Here is a 17,006-nt window from a genome sequence, read left to right as displayed (position 1 = left end):
GCAAGGCCACAAATTAATTAAAGCATGAGAATGAGAATCTTAAATTAGAAGTGTTGGGGGAAATTGAAATGTAGCAACCAGGCTCTGGTTTCGATAAGAAAACTATGGATCACTGCTGTCTGGAAATCTCCACCACTCTCTGTAAAATGTTTCCACTCAACTCCATGCTGGCTGCCTCTGACAGTCAACCAGGCAGAGTTCCTCCATTGCTCAACAGGCAAGCTGAGCAGTGAGATTTATATTGTGTTTGCCAGGATCATATTGATGAAGCCAAAGCCCCAAAAAGTCGCTGGACTCTCCATTGGGATTTCCTACTCTTTTAGCTTTTATGATGCCTAGTGAAGGTCTGAGTTGTTTAACTATATTATAAACATAAGTGATACTCAATTTGTTTTAGATCTTGTAAATTTATCCCATCACTGATGGTAACAATCGATGACAAATGAAACTGTGCTTTGATTATGGTGATGGACCAAGGATAAAAGCAATATGAGACTTCCCCGATTTAAATCATTCTCAGAGGCTGTTGGAGTTACTGGCTGGTATTTTACCGTCCTGCAGGAATTGGATCAGGCGAGGGGTGGACCATGGAATGGTCCATTGATCTCGGGTGAGATTTTACAGTTTTGGGATGAGCGAGGCCATAAAATCCCACCCACTGTGTCACAGAATACTGAATGACTTTTTGTGTTGGTTGGTTTAACACATTCTTTGTCTGATTCCATCTGTGCCTTAGAAAGATTCTGAACATCTTGAAGAAGGGAAATTGTGTGAGAGGGCATATGTCTCAGTTGCTGTTCGATATAGTGATTGGTGAATAGACCAATACTGGCCATCCTACTTGTTATTAGTTCATTGAAAGTGGCGTCACAGATAACAGAGTAGTGAAGACTTTTAACACATTGGCCTTCAACAGTCAGGACATTGAGTATAGGAGTTGGGACATTGTGCTACAGTTGTATAAGTCATTGGTGAGGCCACACTTGGTGTATTGTGTATAGTTTTGGTCACCCTGTTATAGGAAAGACATTGATGAACTGGAAAGAGTGCAAAGAAGATTTAGAAGGATGTTGCCAGGACTAGTGGATCTGAATTACAAGGAGCAGTTGGCCAAGCTACAACTTTATTCTTTGGAATGTAGGAGAGTGAAAGATGACTTATTGAAGTGTGTAAGATCATGCGGCATAGAAAGGATGAATACACAAAGCAGAGAAATTTACCATCCCGTCCACCAGGGAAATTGAAACAGGTGAGGGGCGGACCATAGAAAGGTCCATTGACCTCAGATGTCCCACAACACACTTGGGATGAATGAGGCCATAAAATCCCTCCCATAGTCTTTTTCCCAGGGTAGGAGAATTGAAAATTAGAGGGCACAGGATAAGGGATAGAGGAGAAAGATTTAAAAGGGACCTGAGGGGCACCTTCTTCACGCAGAGGGTGGTGATTATATGGAATGAGCTGCCACAGAAAGTGATTGAGACAGGTACAATAGCAAAATTTAAGACGTGTTTGGTTAAGTACATGGATGGGAAAGGATTAGAGGGAAATGGGCCAAACATGGGCAATTGGGATTAGCTGGAAGGGCACCATGGTCAGCATGGCCCGGTTAGGCTGTAAGGCCTGTTTCTGTGCTGTATTGCTCTATAACTCTGTGACTCTAACCGGCTTAGTAAGAAGTCTCACAACACCAGGTTAAAGTCCAACAGGTTTATTCGGCAGCACTAGCTTTCAGAGCGTCAAGCTGCTTCATCAGGCGAGTGAGGACTTGTGTTCACAAACAGGGCATATAAAGACACAAACTCAATTTACAAGATAATGGTTGGAATGCGACTCTTTACAGGTAATCAAGTCTCAAAGGTACAGACAGTGTGAGTTGAGAGAAGGCCAAGCACAGGTTAAAGAGATGTGTATTGTCTCCAGCCAAGACAGTTAGTAAGCTTTTGCAAGCACAACCTCAATCAGACCGTTGTCCGCAGCAAACTACTCAGTCTTCAGGAGAACAGTGACCACAACACCACACAACCCTGCCACAGTAACCTCTGCAAGACATGCTGGATCATCGACACAGATGCCATCATCTCACGTGAGAACACCATCCACCAGGTACATGGTAAATACTGTTGCAACTCAGCCAACATTGTCTACCTGATATGCTGCAGGAAAGGATGTCCCAAGGCATGGTACATTGCAGAGACCATGCAGACACTACGACAACGAATGAATGAACACTGCTCGACAATCACCAGGCAGGAGTGTTCCCTTCCTGTTGGGGAACACTTCAACAATCGCAGGCATTCAGCCTCTGATCTTCAGGTAAACGTTCTCCAAGGTGATCTTCAAGACACATGACAACGCAGAATCACTGAGCAGAAACTGATAGCCAAGTTCTGCATACCTGAGGATGGCATCAACCGGGATCTTGGGTTCGTGTCACACTATCTGTAACCCCCACGATTTGCCTGGGCTTGCAAAATCTTACTAACTGTCCTGGCTGGAGACAATACACATCTCTTCAACCTGTGCTTGGCCCTCTTTCCACTCACATTGTCTGTACCTTTACGACCTGATTGCCTGTAAAGACTCACATTCCATTATCTTGTAAATTGAGTTTGTGTCTTTACATGCCCTGTTTGTGAAGACAAGGCCTCACTTATCTGATGAAGAAGTTTGAGAATCCAAAAGCTAGTGCTGCCAGATAAACCTGTTGGACTTTAACCTGGTGTTGCGAGACATTTTACTGTGATTACCCCAGTCCAACACCGGCATCTCCACATCACTCTAACCAGCTGCAGTGCATGGCATGGACTCAAAAAGTTAAGAACAATAGTTAGTTGAGGACATTGCATAATGTCGCTTTTAAACGTTAATCAGATCCACTTATTACTAACATGCACACATGATGTTTCCAAAATGTCTATTATCGGATGGCCGGATAGCGGGTGGGACTATAAAACAAAGTAAAAAGGCTACAGGTTCACATCCATCAGATCTGTGACATGACTCAAAGATCTTCCAAAATATCCTTCTCTCAAAAATATGAGCCTGAGAATTTTGAGCCATTTGTGAAAGCAACTAGTGAATATAACCCATTGGCCCTGAGGCAAGTAGAACTTCAGCACAAAAAAAACTTGCTGTTCTTAATCAAAATCACCCTTTGACAGATTACTGCTTATTACTATCGATCCAGAAACCCACAAGAAAGGAAATTATTATTGAGGCCATGTCATCCCTGAGAACCATTATCTGAAATAACCTGTGCACCTTGGAGTTTACAAAACTCTCTAATTGGTTAACAATTTAAATAGACCCATTCCTTATCTGCCCGATAGTATTAACTCCAAATTTTGCCTTCTTAGGTATCAATGCTTATAATCTGAGACTTCTGTTATTTGTGAATTGGAAACCAGGCTGGATTGGATAAAAATCCAACTTGCATTCATGAAATGAGGAGAAGGAACTTTGTGGAAATATTGGCAGAAGCAGCATTTTAAAACCCAGTGCTCACGTAACAAATATTGCTTGATTTCCCCCAGGTATTGAATTAATCGTTATCTTGTCCTTTTTGAAATTGCAGCTTCTTTACTTCAGAATAGCCACATGTAACAAAATTAATTACTTTCTCTGACCCATTTGCACACCATATTGTTACAGGGACTGGGACTGAAAATGATGCTGACTTAAACCACAGCTGCTTTTGTAAAAAACCAGCTCCAACTTTCACCTTCTGAACCAAGCGTTGGATTGTCCACCCACTAGCAGGGAATGTGAGCTGGGATTAGACCGTGGTGAAACAGGTTAGTTTTACCTTACTGATGATAGAGTGTTGTTGCAATAGTAATCCTGCTCAGTGCAAGAGGAACCACAGGCTCAGACATTTGGAGCCAATAGTGCAAAGCCACCATCTGTGGGATTATGACTGAATGCCTCCAAATCAGAATCCCACCTAAATTCTGAGGAATTATGAATCTCTTCCGTTCTTGGAGAAGAGTTACATCACAGGTCCTTTCCAATATTTGCATCAGTGCTAAATACTTCCATCTGCAAATTTTAAAGTGAAAGCCATAACTAGCACTGGCAATGAAAATACACAAGGGGCAGAATTTTCCTGTCCCACTCGCCGCGACAATAGTAGCGGGCAGGACATGGACATGCAAAGATCTGTTGATCACGGGCAGGATTTTCGGATTTGGGGCAGACGCAACCGGAAAATCCCGCTCAAGATGTTTGGCCTGTGGACAATGTACCATATTAAAGGAAGTTTTACCAAAGGACAGGAGTAGGCCTCACACAGCCCCTTCAGCCTGTGCCCCATTAAATTAGATCGTGGCCGAACTGCATCAAAAGATCGTGTGGAAAATTCACACCAGGATAAAACCAATATTCGGGCCTTCTGCTAAGTTTCCCTCCCCAACTCACAACCCCACCCATCAACGAAGCCACAGGCAGAGGCTTGGGAGAATTCTGCATGCTATATCTTGGTTTCAACTTCGCCAACAGGCTTGGATGCTGTTAACACGGGACAGTGGAGCTAAATCTCAAGTTTTTCTCCCTTTTTACCTCCAGGGATCCCAGATGAGCTGATTGAAAAAGGCAAAGACTTGAAAAGCATTACTGAAATAGTTCAGAATGGAAATGACTTTAAAATCACAATAACAATCAGAAGTAACGCAATTCACAATGAATTCACCTTTGGGCAGGAAACTGATTTTGCAACAGTGGCAGGGAGCAAGATCAAGGCACAATTTGTAGACTCCACATTTGCCATATCACAATGAGAATCATGGAGGTTTACAGCATGGAAACAGATCCTTCAGCCCAACTTGTCCATGCCATCCTTTTTTTAAAACCCCTATGCTTGTCCCAATTGCTCGCATTTGGTCCATATCCTTCTATACCCTACACACCCGTGTAACTGTCTAAATGTTTTTTAAAAGACAAAACTGTACCCACCTCTACTACTACCTCTGGCAGCTTGTTCGAGACACTCACCACCCTCTGTGTGAAAAAATTGCCCCTCTGGACACTTTTGTATCTCTCCCCTCTCACCTTAAACCTATGCCCTCTAATTTTAGACTCCTCTACCTTTGGGAAAAGATATTGACGATCGAGCTGATCTGTGCCCTTCATTATTTTATAAATCTTTATAAGATCACCCCTCAGCCTTCTAAGCTCCAGACAAAAAAGTCCTAGTCTATCCAGTGTCTCCTTATGACTGAAACCATCAAGTCCTGGTACCATCCTAGTAAATCTCTTCTGCACTCTTTCCAGTTTAATAGTATTCTTTCTATAATAGGGCAACCGGAATTGTGTACAGTATTCCAAGTGTGGCCATACCAATGTCTTGTACAACTTCAACAAGGCGTCCCAACTCCTTTATTCAATGTTCTGACCAATGAAACCAAGCATGCCGAATGCCTTCATCACCACTCTACCCGTGACTCCACTTTCAAAGAGTTATGAACATCTACCCCTAGATCTCTTTGTCCTGTAACTCTCTCCAATGCCCTACCATTAACTGAGTAAGTCCTGCCCTGGTTCAATCTATCAAAATACATCACCTCGCATTTAACTAAATTAAACTCTATCTGCCGTTCATCAGCCCACTGGCCCAGTTGATCAAGATCCCATTGTAATCGGAGACTGTCCTCTATGCCACCAATCTTGATGTCATCTGCAAACTTACTAACCATGCCTCCTATATTCTCATCCAAATCGTTAATATAAATGACAAATAACAGTGGACCCAGCACTGATCCCTGAGGCACACTGCTGGTCACAGGTCTCCAATTTGAAAAACAACCCTCTACAACTTCCCTCTGGCTTCTGTCAAAAAGCCAATTTTGTATCCATGTAGATACCTCACCCGAGATCCCGTGAGATTTAACCTTATGCAACAACCTACCGTTCCCTACTTTGTCAAAGGCTAAAGTCCGTATAGATAACATCAACTGCACTGTCCTCATCTAACTTCTTGGTTACCTCTTCAAAAAATTCAATCAAATTTCTGAGACATGATGTTCTACTCACAAAGCCACGCTGACTATCTCTAATCAGTCCTTGTGTCTCTAAATGCCTGTAGATCCTGTCTCTCAAATTACCTTCCAACTACTTACCCACCAGTGATGTGAGGCTCACCAGTCTGTAGTTCCCAGGCTTTTCCCTGCAGCCCTTCTTAAACAAAGGCATACTTGCCACTCTCCAATCTTCAGGCACCTCACCTGTGACTATCGATGATTCAAATATCTCTGCTAAGGGACCTGCAATTTCCTCTCTAGCCTCCCACAATGTCCTGGGATACACAGGTCGAGGGATTTATCTACCTTGATGCGCTTTAAGACGTTCAGCACCTCTTCCTCTGTAATATGTACACTCTTGAAGACATCACTATTTATTTCCCAAGTTCCGTAACATTCATACTTTTCTCAACAGTAAATACTGATGAAAAATATTAATTTAAGATCTCACCCATCCTGTGTAGATCCGCACGTAGATTACTTTGTTGATCCTTAAGAGGCCCTAATCTCTCCCTTGTTACCCTTTTGCTCATTATGTATTTGTAGAAGCCCTTTGGATTCTCCTTTGCCTTACCTGCCAAAACAATCTCGTGTTCCCTTTTTGCTCTCCTGATTTCTCTCTTAATTCTACTCCTACGGTCCCTATACTCTCCAAGGGATTCACTTGATCCCAGCTGCCTATGCATGTCATGTGCCTCTTTCTTCTTCTTGACCAGCGCCTCAATATTCTAAATTATCCAGGGTCTCCCTACTTCTGCTGGCCTTGCCCATCACTTTAAGAGAAATGTGCTTACACTGAACGCTGGTCAACAAACTTTTGAAAGCCTCCCACTTACCAGATGTCCCTCTGCCTTCCCACAGACTCCCCCTCTTAACTTTAGAAAGTTCCTGCCTGATACCATCAAAATTGACCTTACCCCAGTTTAGAATTTTAACTTTTGGGCCAGACCTATCATTCTCCATGGCTATCATAAAACTAATAGAATTGTTCACTAAGGTTCACCATGGTAGGCTTCTGCAGAAAATGCAGATGTATGGGATTGAGGGTAATCTAGGAAATTGGATCAGGAATTGGCTAGCAGATAGGAGACAGAGGGTGGTGGTTGATGGTAAATATTCGTCATGGAGTTCAGTTACGAGCGGTGTGCCTCAGGGATCTGTTTTGGGGCCACTGCTATTTGTAATTTTTATTAATGATCTGGATGAGGGTATAGTTGGGTGGATTAGTAAATTTGCTGATGACACCAAAGTCGGAGGTGTGGTAGATTGTAAGGAAGGGTGTCATAGTTTGCAGGAGGACTTAGACAGGTTGCAGAGCTGGGCCGAGAGGTGGCGGATAGAGTTTAATGCGGAGAAGTGTGAGGTAATTCACTTTGGTAGGAATAACAGATGTGTCGAGTATAGGGCTAATGGGAGGACTCTGAATAGTGTGGATGAACAGAGGGATCTAGGTGCATGTGTACATAGATCCCTGAAAGTTGGGAATCAAGTAGATAAGGTTGTTAAGAAGGCATTCGGTGTCTTGGCGTTTATTGGTAGGGGGATTGAATTTAGGAATCGCAGCGTCATGTTGCAACTGTACACAACTCTGGTGCGGCCGCACTTGGAGTATTGTGTGCAGTTCTGGTCCCCACATTATAGGAAGGATGTGGAGGCTTTGGAGAGGGTGCAGAGGAGGTTTACCAGGATGTTGCCTGGTATGGCGGGGAGGTCCTATGAGGAGAGACTGAGGGATTTGGGGTTGTTTTCGCTAGAAAGAAGGCAGCTAAGAGGGGATCTTATTGAAACATATAAGATGATTAGAGGTTTAGATAGGGTGGATAGTGATAGCCTTTTTCCTCGGATGGAGAAAGCTAGCACGAGGGGGCATGGCTTTAAATTAAGGGGGGTAGTTATAGGATGGATGTCAGGGGTAGGTTCTTTACCCAGAGGGTGGTGAGGGATTGGAATGCCCTGCCTGCTGCAGTTGTAAATGCGCCTAGTTTGGGGGCGTTTAAGAGATCCGTGGATAGGTTTATGGATGAAAAGGGATTGGTTTAGGTTAGAGGGTCATTGTTTTTTAACTGGTCGGCGCAACATCGTGGGCCGAAGGGCCTGTTCTGCGCTGTAATGTTCTATGTTCTATGTTCTATGTTCTATGTTCTATGTTCTAATTGTGGTCACTGGACCCAAAGTGATCCCTCACTAACACTTCTGTCACCTGCCCTTCCTTATTTCCCAAGAGAAGGTCAAGTTTTGCCCTCTCTCTACTCGGGCCGTACACACACTGAATGAGAAATTCCCCCTGAATACACTCAACAAATTTATCTCCATCCAACCTTCTAGTACTATAACTGTCCCAGTCAATGTTGGGAAAGTTACAATCTCCTACTATTATTACCCTATTTTTCTTGGAGCTATCTGTAATCTCCTTACATATTTGTTGCTCAATTTCCCACCAACAATTTGGGGGCCTATAGTATAATCCTATCAAAGTGATTTCCCCCTTCTTATTTCTCAGTTCTACCCATATAGACTCAGTGGCCGAACCCTCGGATATATCCCCCCTCAGTACGGCTGTGATGTTTTCCTAATCAAAAGTGCAACTCCCCCGCCTCTCTTACCACCTGCTCTATCTTTCCTATAGAATCTGTACCCTGGAATGTTGAGCTGCCAGTCCTATACCTCCCTTAACCATGTTTCAGTAATTGCTATAATATCCCAGTCCCACACCCTGAGTTTGTCTGCCTTGCCCGTAAGTAAAGATTTTCTTCATGTTCGACAGTTCACCAAAGGGTTTACAATCTCATAAACAAATACTCCACTATGGTTTTCACAAAAAAATCCAGAGGGGCAATTCTTTCACAGAGGGTGGTGAGTGTCTGGAATGAACTGCCAGAGGTAGTGGTAGAAGCAGGTACAATTTTGTCTTTTAAAAAAGCATTTAGACAGTTACATGGGTAAGATGGGTATAGAGAGATATGGACCAAACGCAGGCAATTGGGACTAGCTAAGTGGTTAAAAAAAGGTGGCATGGACAAGCTGGGCCAAAGGCCCCTTTTCCATGCTGTAAATCTCTATGACTCTATTATCACTTTACATATTTTTAACTGTGTCCTATGGTCCAAAGGGCAAACATTATTCCAATATTCTTTTCATTCCAATGCTAAATTTGGCTGTAAAGTATTTTGTGATATCCTGAGTTTATGAAAGGCACTATGTAAATGCACTTCTTTATTTTTATTCACTACCTATATCAAATTTCTGCTGATTTTCATCTGCTAATTTATACTGTAGAATAACCTTTACCTCATAATCTTCCTGCAAATCGTTATATGAATATATAAAACATAAAAGGAAGCCATGAGTACACAAAAGTATGTTTGCTGGGAGGATGAAGGACAGTGGAAGATAACAATAGAGCATCCAAGCTTTTTCCATTTCTGGCTGCTCAGTTGTTTGAGAGTGTTTTTCCTTCGTGCTACATTTTCTATAGTTTCTTGCCTCCTGGCATCTTTAATAACTTCTCCTCCTTATCAGTGGGACATAAGAGCATCAAGTCTGCAGGCACTCTCCGCCATTTAATCTTCCCAATAGATTAGAAAGACTCAGATCCTTATGACACAAGAGTTCAATGGCTTCTGTATTGATAAACCTCATGATGTGGAGATGCCGGCATTGGACTGGGGTAAACACAGTAAGAAGTCACATAACACCAGGTTAAAGTCCAACCAGTTAATTTGATAGTAAACCCACAAGCTGTATATGGAAAAATCCCTGTTCAAGGAGTAAAGGGAAACAGGAACAAAAGAAAGCCAGTCAACCCCTCAAGGCTGTTCCAACACATCATGAGTTGTATAGTCTCTCCTCTTTTCTAAAGAAAACAATCCCATGTTATCTGTAATGTATTCATTGATTTGCTGTGTATCTTTTATATCTGATTTATCTCAGAGCAATGTAGAGGTAACAATAGTTCTGAATCTACAACATGTTTATTTACAGTACTTCAAAATATCTCAGTAGTCACAAAGGATTTCTCCATTACCTTAGGCATGATTTTCTGTTTCAGAGCGAGAACAGCTGGAATTTTGCTGGATGCTTTGATTATTAGAACTTAAAGGGGGCCCAGATTGTATTACTGGAATGGAATTTACACTTGGTAACAATGGCAGAAGCCTGTGTGCTGACATGAATAGATCATGAATTCCAATGTCCCAGAAAAATGTTGAGAATGTCAGCATGTGAACAGTCATCCTTTAAACTGACCGTTTCCTTCCAAGCAAATGAGAGTTACGGGTTCAAGAACGGTTATTCAACATTTCTACCTAGATGTAAGGCCCATGTGATTCAGGTTGCAAAGGAGATGGATTTTAAGAAGGGATAAGTCTTGGATGTCCCCGGAAACTCACAGAAAAATTTAGTCTGCCAGGATTCAGGAGAGAGAGGGCAGCTCTCAGCAGGAAGACATTTTGGCTTACTATACAGGAATGCATATGGGGAACTCAAGCTCGGATTTAAAAGGAAAAATCCTTGAGGAGTCAAAATGAGGCTGGAAGATTTGCAGTAGATGGAGAATTTCCAAGAGGGGAGAAACACATTATGAAAGATAATTCTGAATTTAAAAGTTCTGAGGCAAAGGAAGGAAAAGAACAGAAGCAAACCCTCTGGAGATAAGATTCACCTTGGACTGGCTCCAAGCGAATTAAGTGTCGACTCACAGTGTATATCTGTGAAGTATGTTTTCACTTGTGCTAAGGCATAAATGTTTTTTTTTAATTTCAGGGATAAGTTGCTTACAAAAAAGTGGGGTTCAGTTGGGGTGGGGGGGTTGGTACTTCAATGAATTCCACAAGTGTCAGAAACATGTGTGTGGGGTGATTTAATTAGGCAGAATGTGAAATTTCGAACATCAAATCACGTGCCATTCTTTCACCTATTAACTGGAAGTTCAGATTTATTTTTAAAAGTTATCAGATTTTGCTGAGATTATAGCAAATTCCACATGTATATTAAAGAGCAGATATGAAACTTTACTTTTGTTCTGTTTTGTTTCAGTCTGTGTGACCTTGGACAGTGCAAACAAATTCATTATCAAGCTAAATTCAGTAACATCCGTCACTGGGCTGAGCGAAAACAAATTGCTTGATGTAAGTACTTCTTCATTCGTTTCACTATGAAACTAAATCTCGTTGTGTCAGGTCCTCAGTCTTAATGATTGCACACTGAGTAGAAATTTTTAAAGTACCAAAGAACTTGGCAAGTTACCAGTTCAGAGCCGGTTTTAAGTTTCATACCTATACATTGCCCTCTCACAATGTTGTGGCAGTACTCAGTTTCTGCTGCCTCTGTCTGAAATATTGAAACAGGGGCTCACTGAATCAGTTAATGGATGAAGAAATAGGGAGGAATTTTCTCTTTTATTGATGTGTCATGTCAGGCGGAAAAGGCAATGCATAGCCCGCTGGCGTGACTGTCGACTTTCCCCGCCATATTTTTGGACACAGTTCGGAAGAAATCCTGGAGGCGGATCCCAAGACCCAAAAGTCAGGTGGGTTTTGAATCTTGGCCCCTAACAAATCATTTAAAGGACACTCCAATCTGAAAGCAATAAAAATAAAAATAGAAAGACAAATAGCCTACAGCCCATGGATCAGAAACCCCTTCCCCCTCTCACAGACTGGGACCTCCCCTCCTCCAGCAGGAAACACCCTCCCCAAACATCCCCACACACTCCAGACATTTTCTCTTCCCACCTTATCCCATTGGGAAAAAGATACAAAAGCCTGAGGTCTCACACCAACCGACTCAAGAACAGCTTCTTCCCCGCTGCCATCAGACTTTTGAATGGACCTACCTTGCATTAAGTTGATCTTTCTCTACACCCTAGCTATGACTGTAACACTATATTCTGCACTGTCTCCTTTCCTTCTCTATGAACGATATACTTTGTCTGTATGGCACGCAAGAAACAATACTTTTCACTGTGTCCCAATACATGTGACAATAATAAATCAAATAAAATCAAAGGAAGCCTCCTTAGCAATGCCCAGGCACTGTGCCCTGCCAAGGTATTGCTCAGGTATGACTCTCTCCCGCCCCCCTGGAGCCTGTACTCATCCGTGTCCCCCTTGCAGGGATTGTTGCTGGGTTCCCGTTTAACAAAAGCTATTGTAAACCCTGCCGATGTGGCATCCTTGTGGGGGCAGTGTGTGTGTGGAGGTAGGTGATGATATAGCGGGGAAGACTGCTAACAGTATTTAAATGTATGGCAATTGAGTTCCCAACCTTCTGTGGAGGGAATCCCTTTACGTCATTATGTGAGGTGGGGAGGGGGGGGCGGAGATCAGGGGTGGGGTCAATCAAGGAGGGAAATCCTGCTGCTGTGAAAACCCTGCGCCCTGTCGCCGTGGATGGGAAATCCCCACTCCCCAACCCCATTCACTTTACCAAATGCTTTCTCAGAGTGTATAATGACATAATTTTCAAAAATAATCACAAATATTTGGAAAACACCCAGACCGTGGCGAATATTAACATGGGAGATAAAACGTTTCACTGAATACTCTGATTAAACATCTCGAAATGAAGAAATACAGAAATCCTGGAACATGCCACCAATCTGGCAACTCTAAATGGAGCGTAGATAATGTTAGCAAAGGGAATATGTGCTATGCTACAGTGGAAATTGCCTTCAAGATTACCTTTATAGAGAACAGCTTCTTTGTAGTTGCCACCTAATGTGACATAGAATATATTCATTATTCAAACTTGAGCCTGCTTTAGTGAACACTAGATATTCATAAAGAGTAGTTGAAAATAATCTGAAAGGTCCTCTATTCAAAGGTTTCACTGCAATTCCCAAATATCATTTTTTTCTATGTAGAAAAACATCCAGCAAAAATATATTTTTGTTCTTTCAGACACTCACTATTGGCGCTATCACCCACAAGAGAATCAGTGAAAGAGTTTAGGTAGGCTGCTCCATCATTAGAAATGTCTCTCAGTCCTGAGTTGCTTCAAATAATGTGGAGATGCCGGTGTTGGGCTGGGGTAAACACAGTAAGAAATCTCACAACACCAGGTTAAAGTCCAACAGGTTTATTTGGTAGCAAACTCCACTAGCTTTTGGGGCTTTGCCCCTTCGTCAGGTGAGAAAGGGGCAAAGCCCCAAAAGCTAAAGGCGTTTGCTATCAAATAAACCTGTTGGACTTCAACCTGGTGTTGTGAGACTTCTTGTTTCAAATAAAGCAAGCATACAACAATAAAGTTGTCACATTGGTCAATTTTGTAAAAGAACGAACCAATGAGTTACATCAGAGTGGTTACTTTCAACACATTTGAGTGACAGTAACAAAGTGAGGAAATAGCAATGTCACATTCTCCCCGTGTCTGCATGGCTTTCCTCCGGATGCTCTGGTTTCCTCCCACAGTCCAAAGATGTGAGGGTTAGGTGGATTGGCCCTTAGTGTCAGGGAAACTAGCTAGGGTAAATGCATGGGATAGGATGTAGGTGGGATCGTGGTCGGGCCAAATGACCTCCTTCTGCACTGTAGGATTCTATGTCTATGTTCTATGGCCTAGTGGTATTATCACTAGACTATTAACCCAGAAACTCAGCTCATATTCTGAGGACCGGCGTTCGAATCCCACCTTGGCAGATGGTGGAATTTGAATTCAATGAAAAAATAGCTGGAATTAAGAATCTACTGATGACCATGAACCCATTATTCATTGGCAGAAAAACCCATCTGGTTCACTAATGTCCCTTTAGGGAAGAGAGTCAGCTGTCCTTACCTGGTCTGGCCAATATGTGACTCCAGAGCCACAGCAATGTGGTTGACTCTCAACTGCCTTCTAAGGGCAACTAGGGATGGGCAATAAATGCTGGCCAGCCAATAACATTCAGGTCCCATGAATGAAAAAAACTATGATGTGGAGATGCAGGCGTTGGCCTGGGGTAGGCACAGTAAGAAGTCTCATAACACCAGGTTAAAGTCCAACAGGTTTATTTGGTAGCACAAGGTTTCGGAGTGCTGCTCCTTCATCAGGTGAACCTGATGGTCCCTGTTTATCAAAAGCTATTGTAAACCCCACCTATGTGGCATCCTTGTTGGAGGAGGGGGGGAAGTTTCCATGATATTCTCCCTTTACCCCCTTGATTGACTCCACTCAGCTCTCACCTTCCCCCCAGCCCCCCACCCCACCCTCCCCCACCCCTCATCCCCTCCATTGAAGGTCGGGAGCTCCATTGCCAAACATTTAAATACCATCAGCAGGCTTTCCCGCTGTATCATCACCCCACCCATCCCCCCCCCAACAAGGATGCCACATCAGTGCAGTTTACAATAGTTTTTGATAAACAGGAACCCAGCAAATAAAATAAACCTGTTCAACATTAACCTGGTGTTGTGAAAAAAATCGATACTTATTACAGTGGTGCAAACTGATCAGTTTTCATTTCTGGAGATCAGGGTTCTGATGTGTCAGGTGGGGGAGGAGATAGGGAGGAAGAACAGGGCAGTTGATAAGGAAAAGAGAAAGTGAAGAGAGCAATGAAAATAAGAAATGAGGATAGAAAAGCAGGCTAGAGTCAAAAGGAGAGAAAGATAGAAATTCCCTTCACTCTGATTGTTTTGATCTCCAGTTCATACATCCTGCCCAAATGTTTTTGTTCCTGTCACACCAACACAATGACAGTACATCTCACCTTTATATCCACTGCACTAATGAAGATAATAGCTGTCACTTATAGAAAATGGAACACTTTTCAGAATTTGGTGATATATGTTAGTATTAGGCAAACCCTCACTATGCTACTGAATAGTGCACTCCCTCACCTTAATAATGCATCTTTTAAGTTAAAGATTACTTATTAGTGTCACAAGTAGGCTTACATTAACACTGCAATGAAGTTACTGTGAAAAGTGTCGAGTCACAACACTCCGGTGCCTGCTCGGGTACACTGAGGGAGAATTTTAGCATGATCAGTGCACCTAACCAGCACGTCTTTTAGACTGTGGGAGAAAACTGGAGCACCCAGAGGAAACCCATGCAGACACGGGGAGAACATGCAGACTGTACATAGACAGTGACCCAAGACGAGAATCGAACCTAGGCTCCTGGCGCTATGAGGCAACAGTGCTAACCACTGTGCTGCCCTTTTATTTAAACTGTAGATGTGTGTCCACTCACACTGCTGTGATTTTTTTTCACCTCCAACAGAAGGCCCCTTTGTAAATTCTCTCTGAGACACTGATGACTTTTTTTTTGTGCTGTGGGCCCAGAACCATCAAAAACAGATCTAGGATTCCAAACGTGACCATTTACCATCAGGAAGGAAAGAAATTTTCATCTCGCCAGTCCAAACCCACTGTCCAAAAATAAAACATGAACCATCAAACAGACATCCAGCAGAGAAACAACAAAATATAAAAAAAATCAGAGTGTGAAGACCAATAGGGGAGAATCTGACCAAAAAAATCCTAAGGGCCAAACGAGTGTAAAAACAGGAGAGAACGACACCTATTTTTTCAGTGAGCTCTCAGGCACGACCTTATGCCACTTAGTGCAAAAAAAGAGGCAAAGTGTGATTCAGACCAGTACAGGAGTGAACAGTGTCTATTCAGCCAGAAAATTGGTTGCTGACAGCTAGAGTGTGCCATTGCACATGAGCTGATCTCTCAGTGTACAAGTGTACAATTAAACAACTCACTGGATGGAGTAGCTCAGCACATCAGTGCAAAAGATAAGGCTGAAGTATTCACAGCAATCTTCGGCCAGTAGTGCCGAGTGGATGATCCACCTCAGCTCTTCCAGTGATCCCCAGCTTCCAGCCAATTCAATTCACTCCACATCATATCAAGGAACAGTTGGAGACACTGGATGCTGCAAAGGCAATGGGCCCTTATAACATTCTGGCAATAGTACTGAAGATTTGTGCTCCAATACTTGCTGCTCCCCTAGCCAAGTTCTTCCAGTACAGTTACAACACTAGCAAGTACCCAACAAAATGGAAAATTACCCAGGTGTGTCCTGTACACAAAAAGCAGGACAAATCCAACTTGGCCCATTACCACCCAATCAGTCCACTTTCAATCATCAGTAAAGTGATGGAAGGGGTCATCGACAGTGCTACCAAGCAGCACCTACCTGCTCAGCAATAACCTGCTCAGTGATGGCCAGTTTGGATTTCGCCGGGGTCACTCAGCTCTTGACCTCATTACAGCCTTGGCTCAAACATGGACAAAAGAGCTGAATTTGAGAGATGAGGCAAGAGTGACAGTCCTTGACATCAAGGTCGCAAGGAGATGTAGCGAAATTGGAATCAATGGGTATCAGGGGGCAAACTCTTTGCTGGTTGAGGTCATACCTGATACATAGCAAGATGGTTGTGTTTGTGGAAGGCCAGTCATCTCAGCTCCATGGCATCTCTGCAGGAGTCCCACAGGGTAGTTTCCTAGGCCCAACAATCTTCAGCTCCTTCATCAATGACTTTCTCTCTGTCATAATATCAGAAGTCGGGATGTTCGCCAATGATTGCACAATGTTCAGCAACATTCACAACTCCTCAGATACTGAAGCAGCCCATGTCCAAATGCAACAAGACCTGGACAATATCCAGGCTTGGGCCGACAAGTGGAAAGTAACATTCATGCCACACTACTGCCAGGCAATGTCCATCACCAATAAGAGACACTCTAACCACTGCCTCTTGACATTCGATGGCATAACCATCACTGAACCCCCACTGTCAACATCGTTGGAGTTACCATTGACCAGAAACTCAACTAGACTCACCACATAAACACAGTGGCCACAACAGCAGGTCAGAGGCTAGGAATACTACAGCAAGTAACTCACCTCCTGACTCCTCAGAGCCTGTCCACCATCCACAAGGCAAAAATCAGGAGTGTGATGGAGTACTCACCACTTGCCTCATGCAACTCCAACAACACTCAAGAAGCTTGACATCATCCAGGACAAAGCAGCCTGCTTGATTGACACCACATC

General features: G+C 43.0%; 1 protein-coding gene across 1 annotated transcript; it reads left to right on the top strand.

The window, feature by feature from the left end:
* The first annotated feature begins 2,999 nt into the window (after positions 1–2,999).
* Positions 3,000–12,967, top strand: LOC145356473 (fatty acid-binding protein 1, liver-like). The gene is made up of 4 exons (XM_080209210.1): positions 3,000–3,078; positions 4,567–4,741; positions 11,053–11,143; positions 12,917–12,967. Exons 1-4 carry the CDS (start codon positions 3,000–3,002, stop codon positions 12,965–12,967), a joined length of 396 nt encoding a protein of 131 aa, XP_080065336.1.
* The last annotated feature ends 4,039 nt before the right edge of the window (positions 12,968–17,006 follow it).

The sequence above is a fragment of the Carcharhinus amblyrhynchos genome, chromosome 21 (assembly GCF_965287045.1).
Source record: "Carcharhinus amblyrhynchos chromosome 21, sCarAmb.v2.hapA, whole genome shotgun sequence".
In the NCBI taxonomy this organism is placed as follows: domain Eukaryota; kingdom Metazoa; phylum Chordata; class Chondrichthyes; order Carcharhiniformes; family Carcharhinidae; genus Carcharhinus; species Carcharhinus amblyrhynchos.
This window is presented reverse-complemented; position numbering and strand designations above follow the sequence as displayed.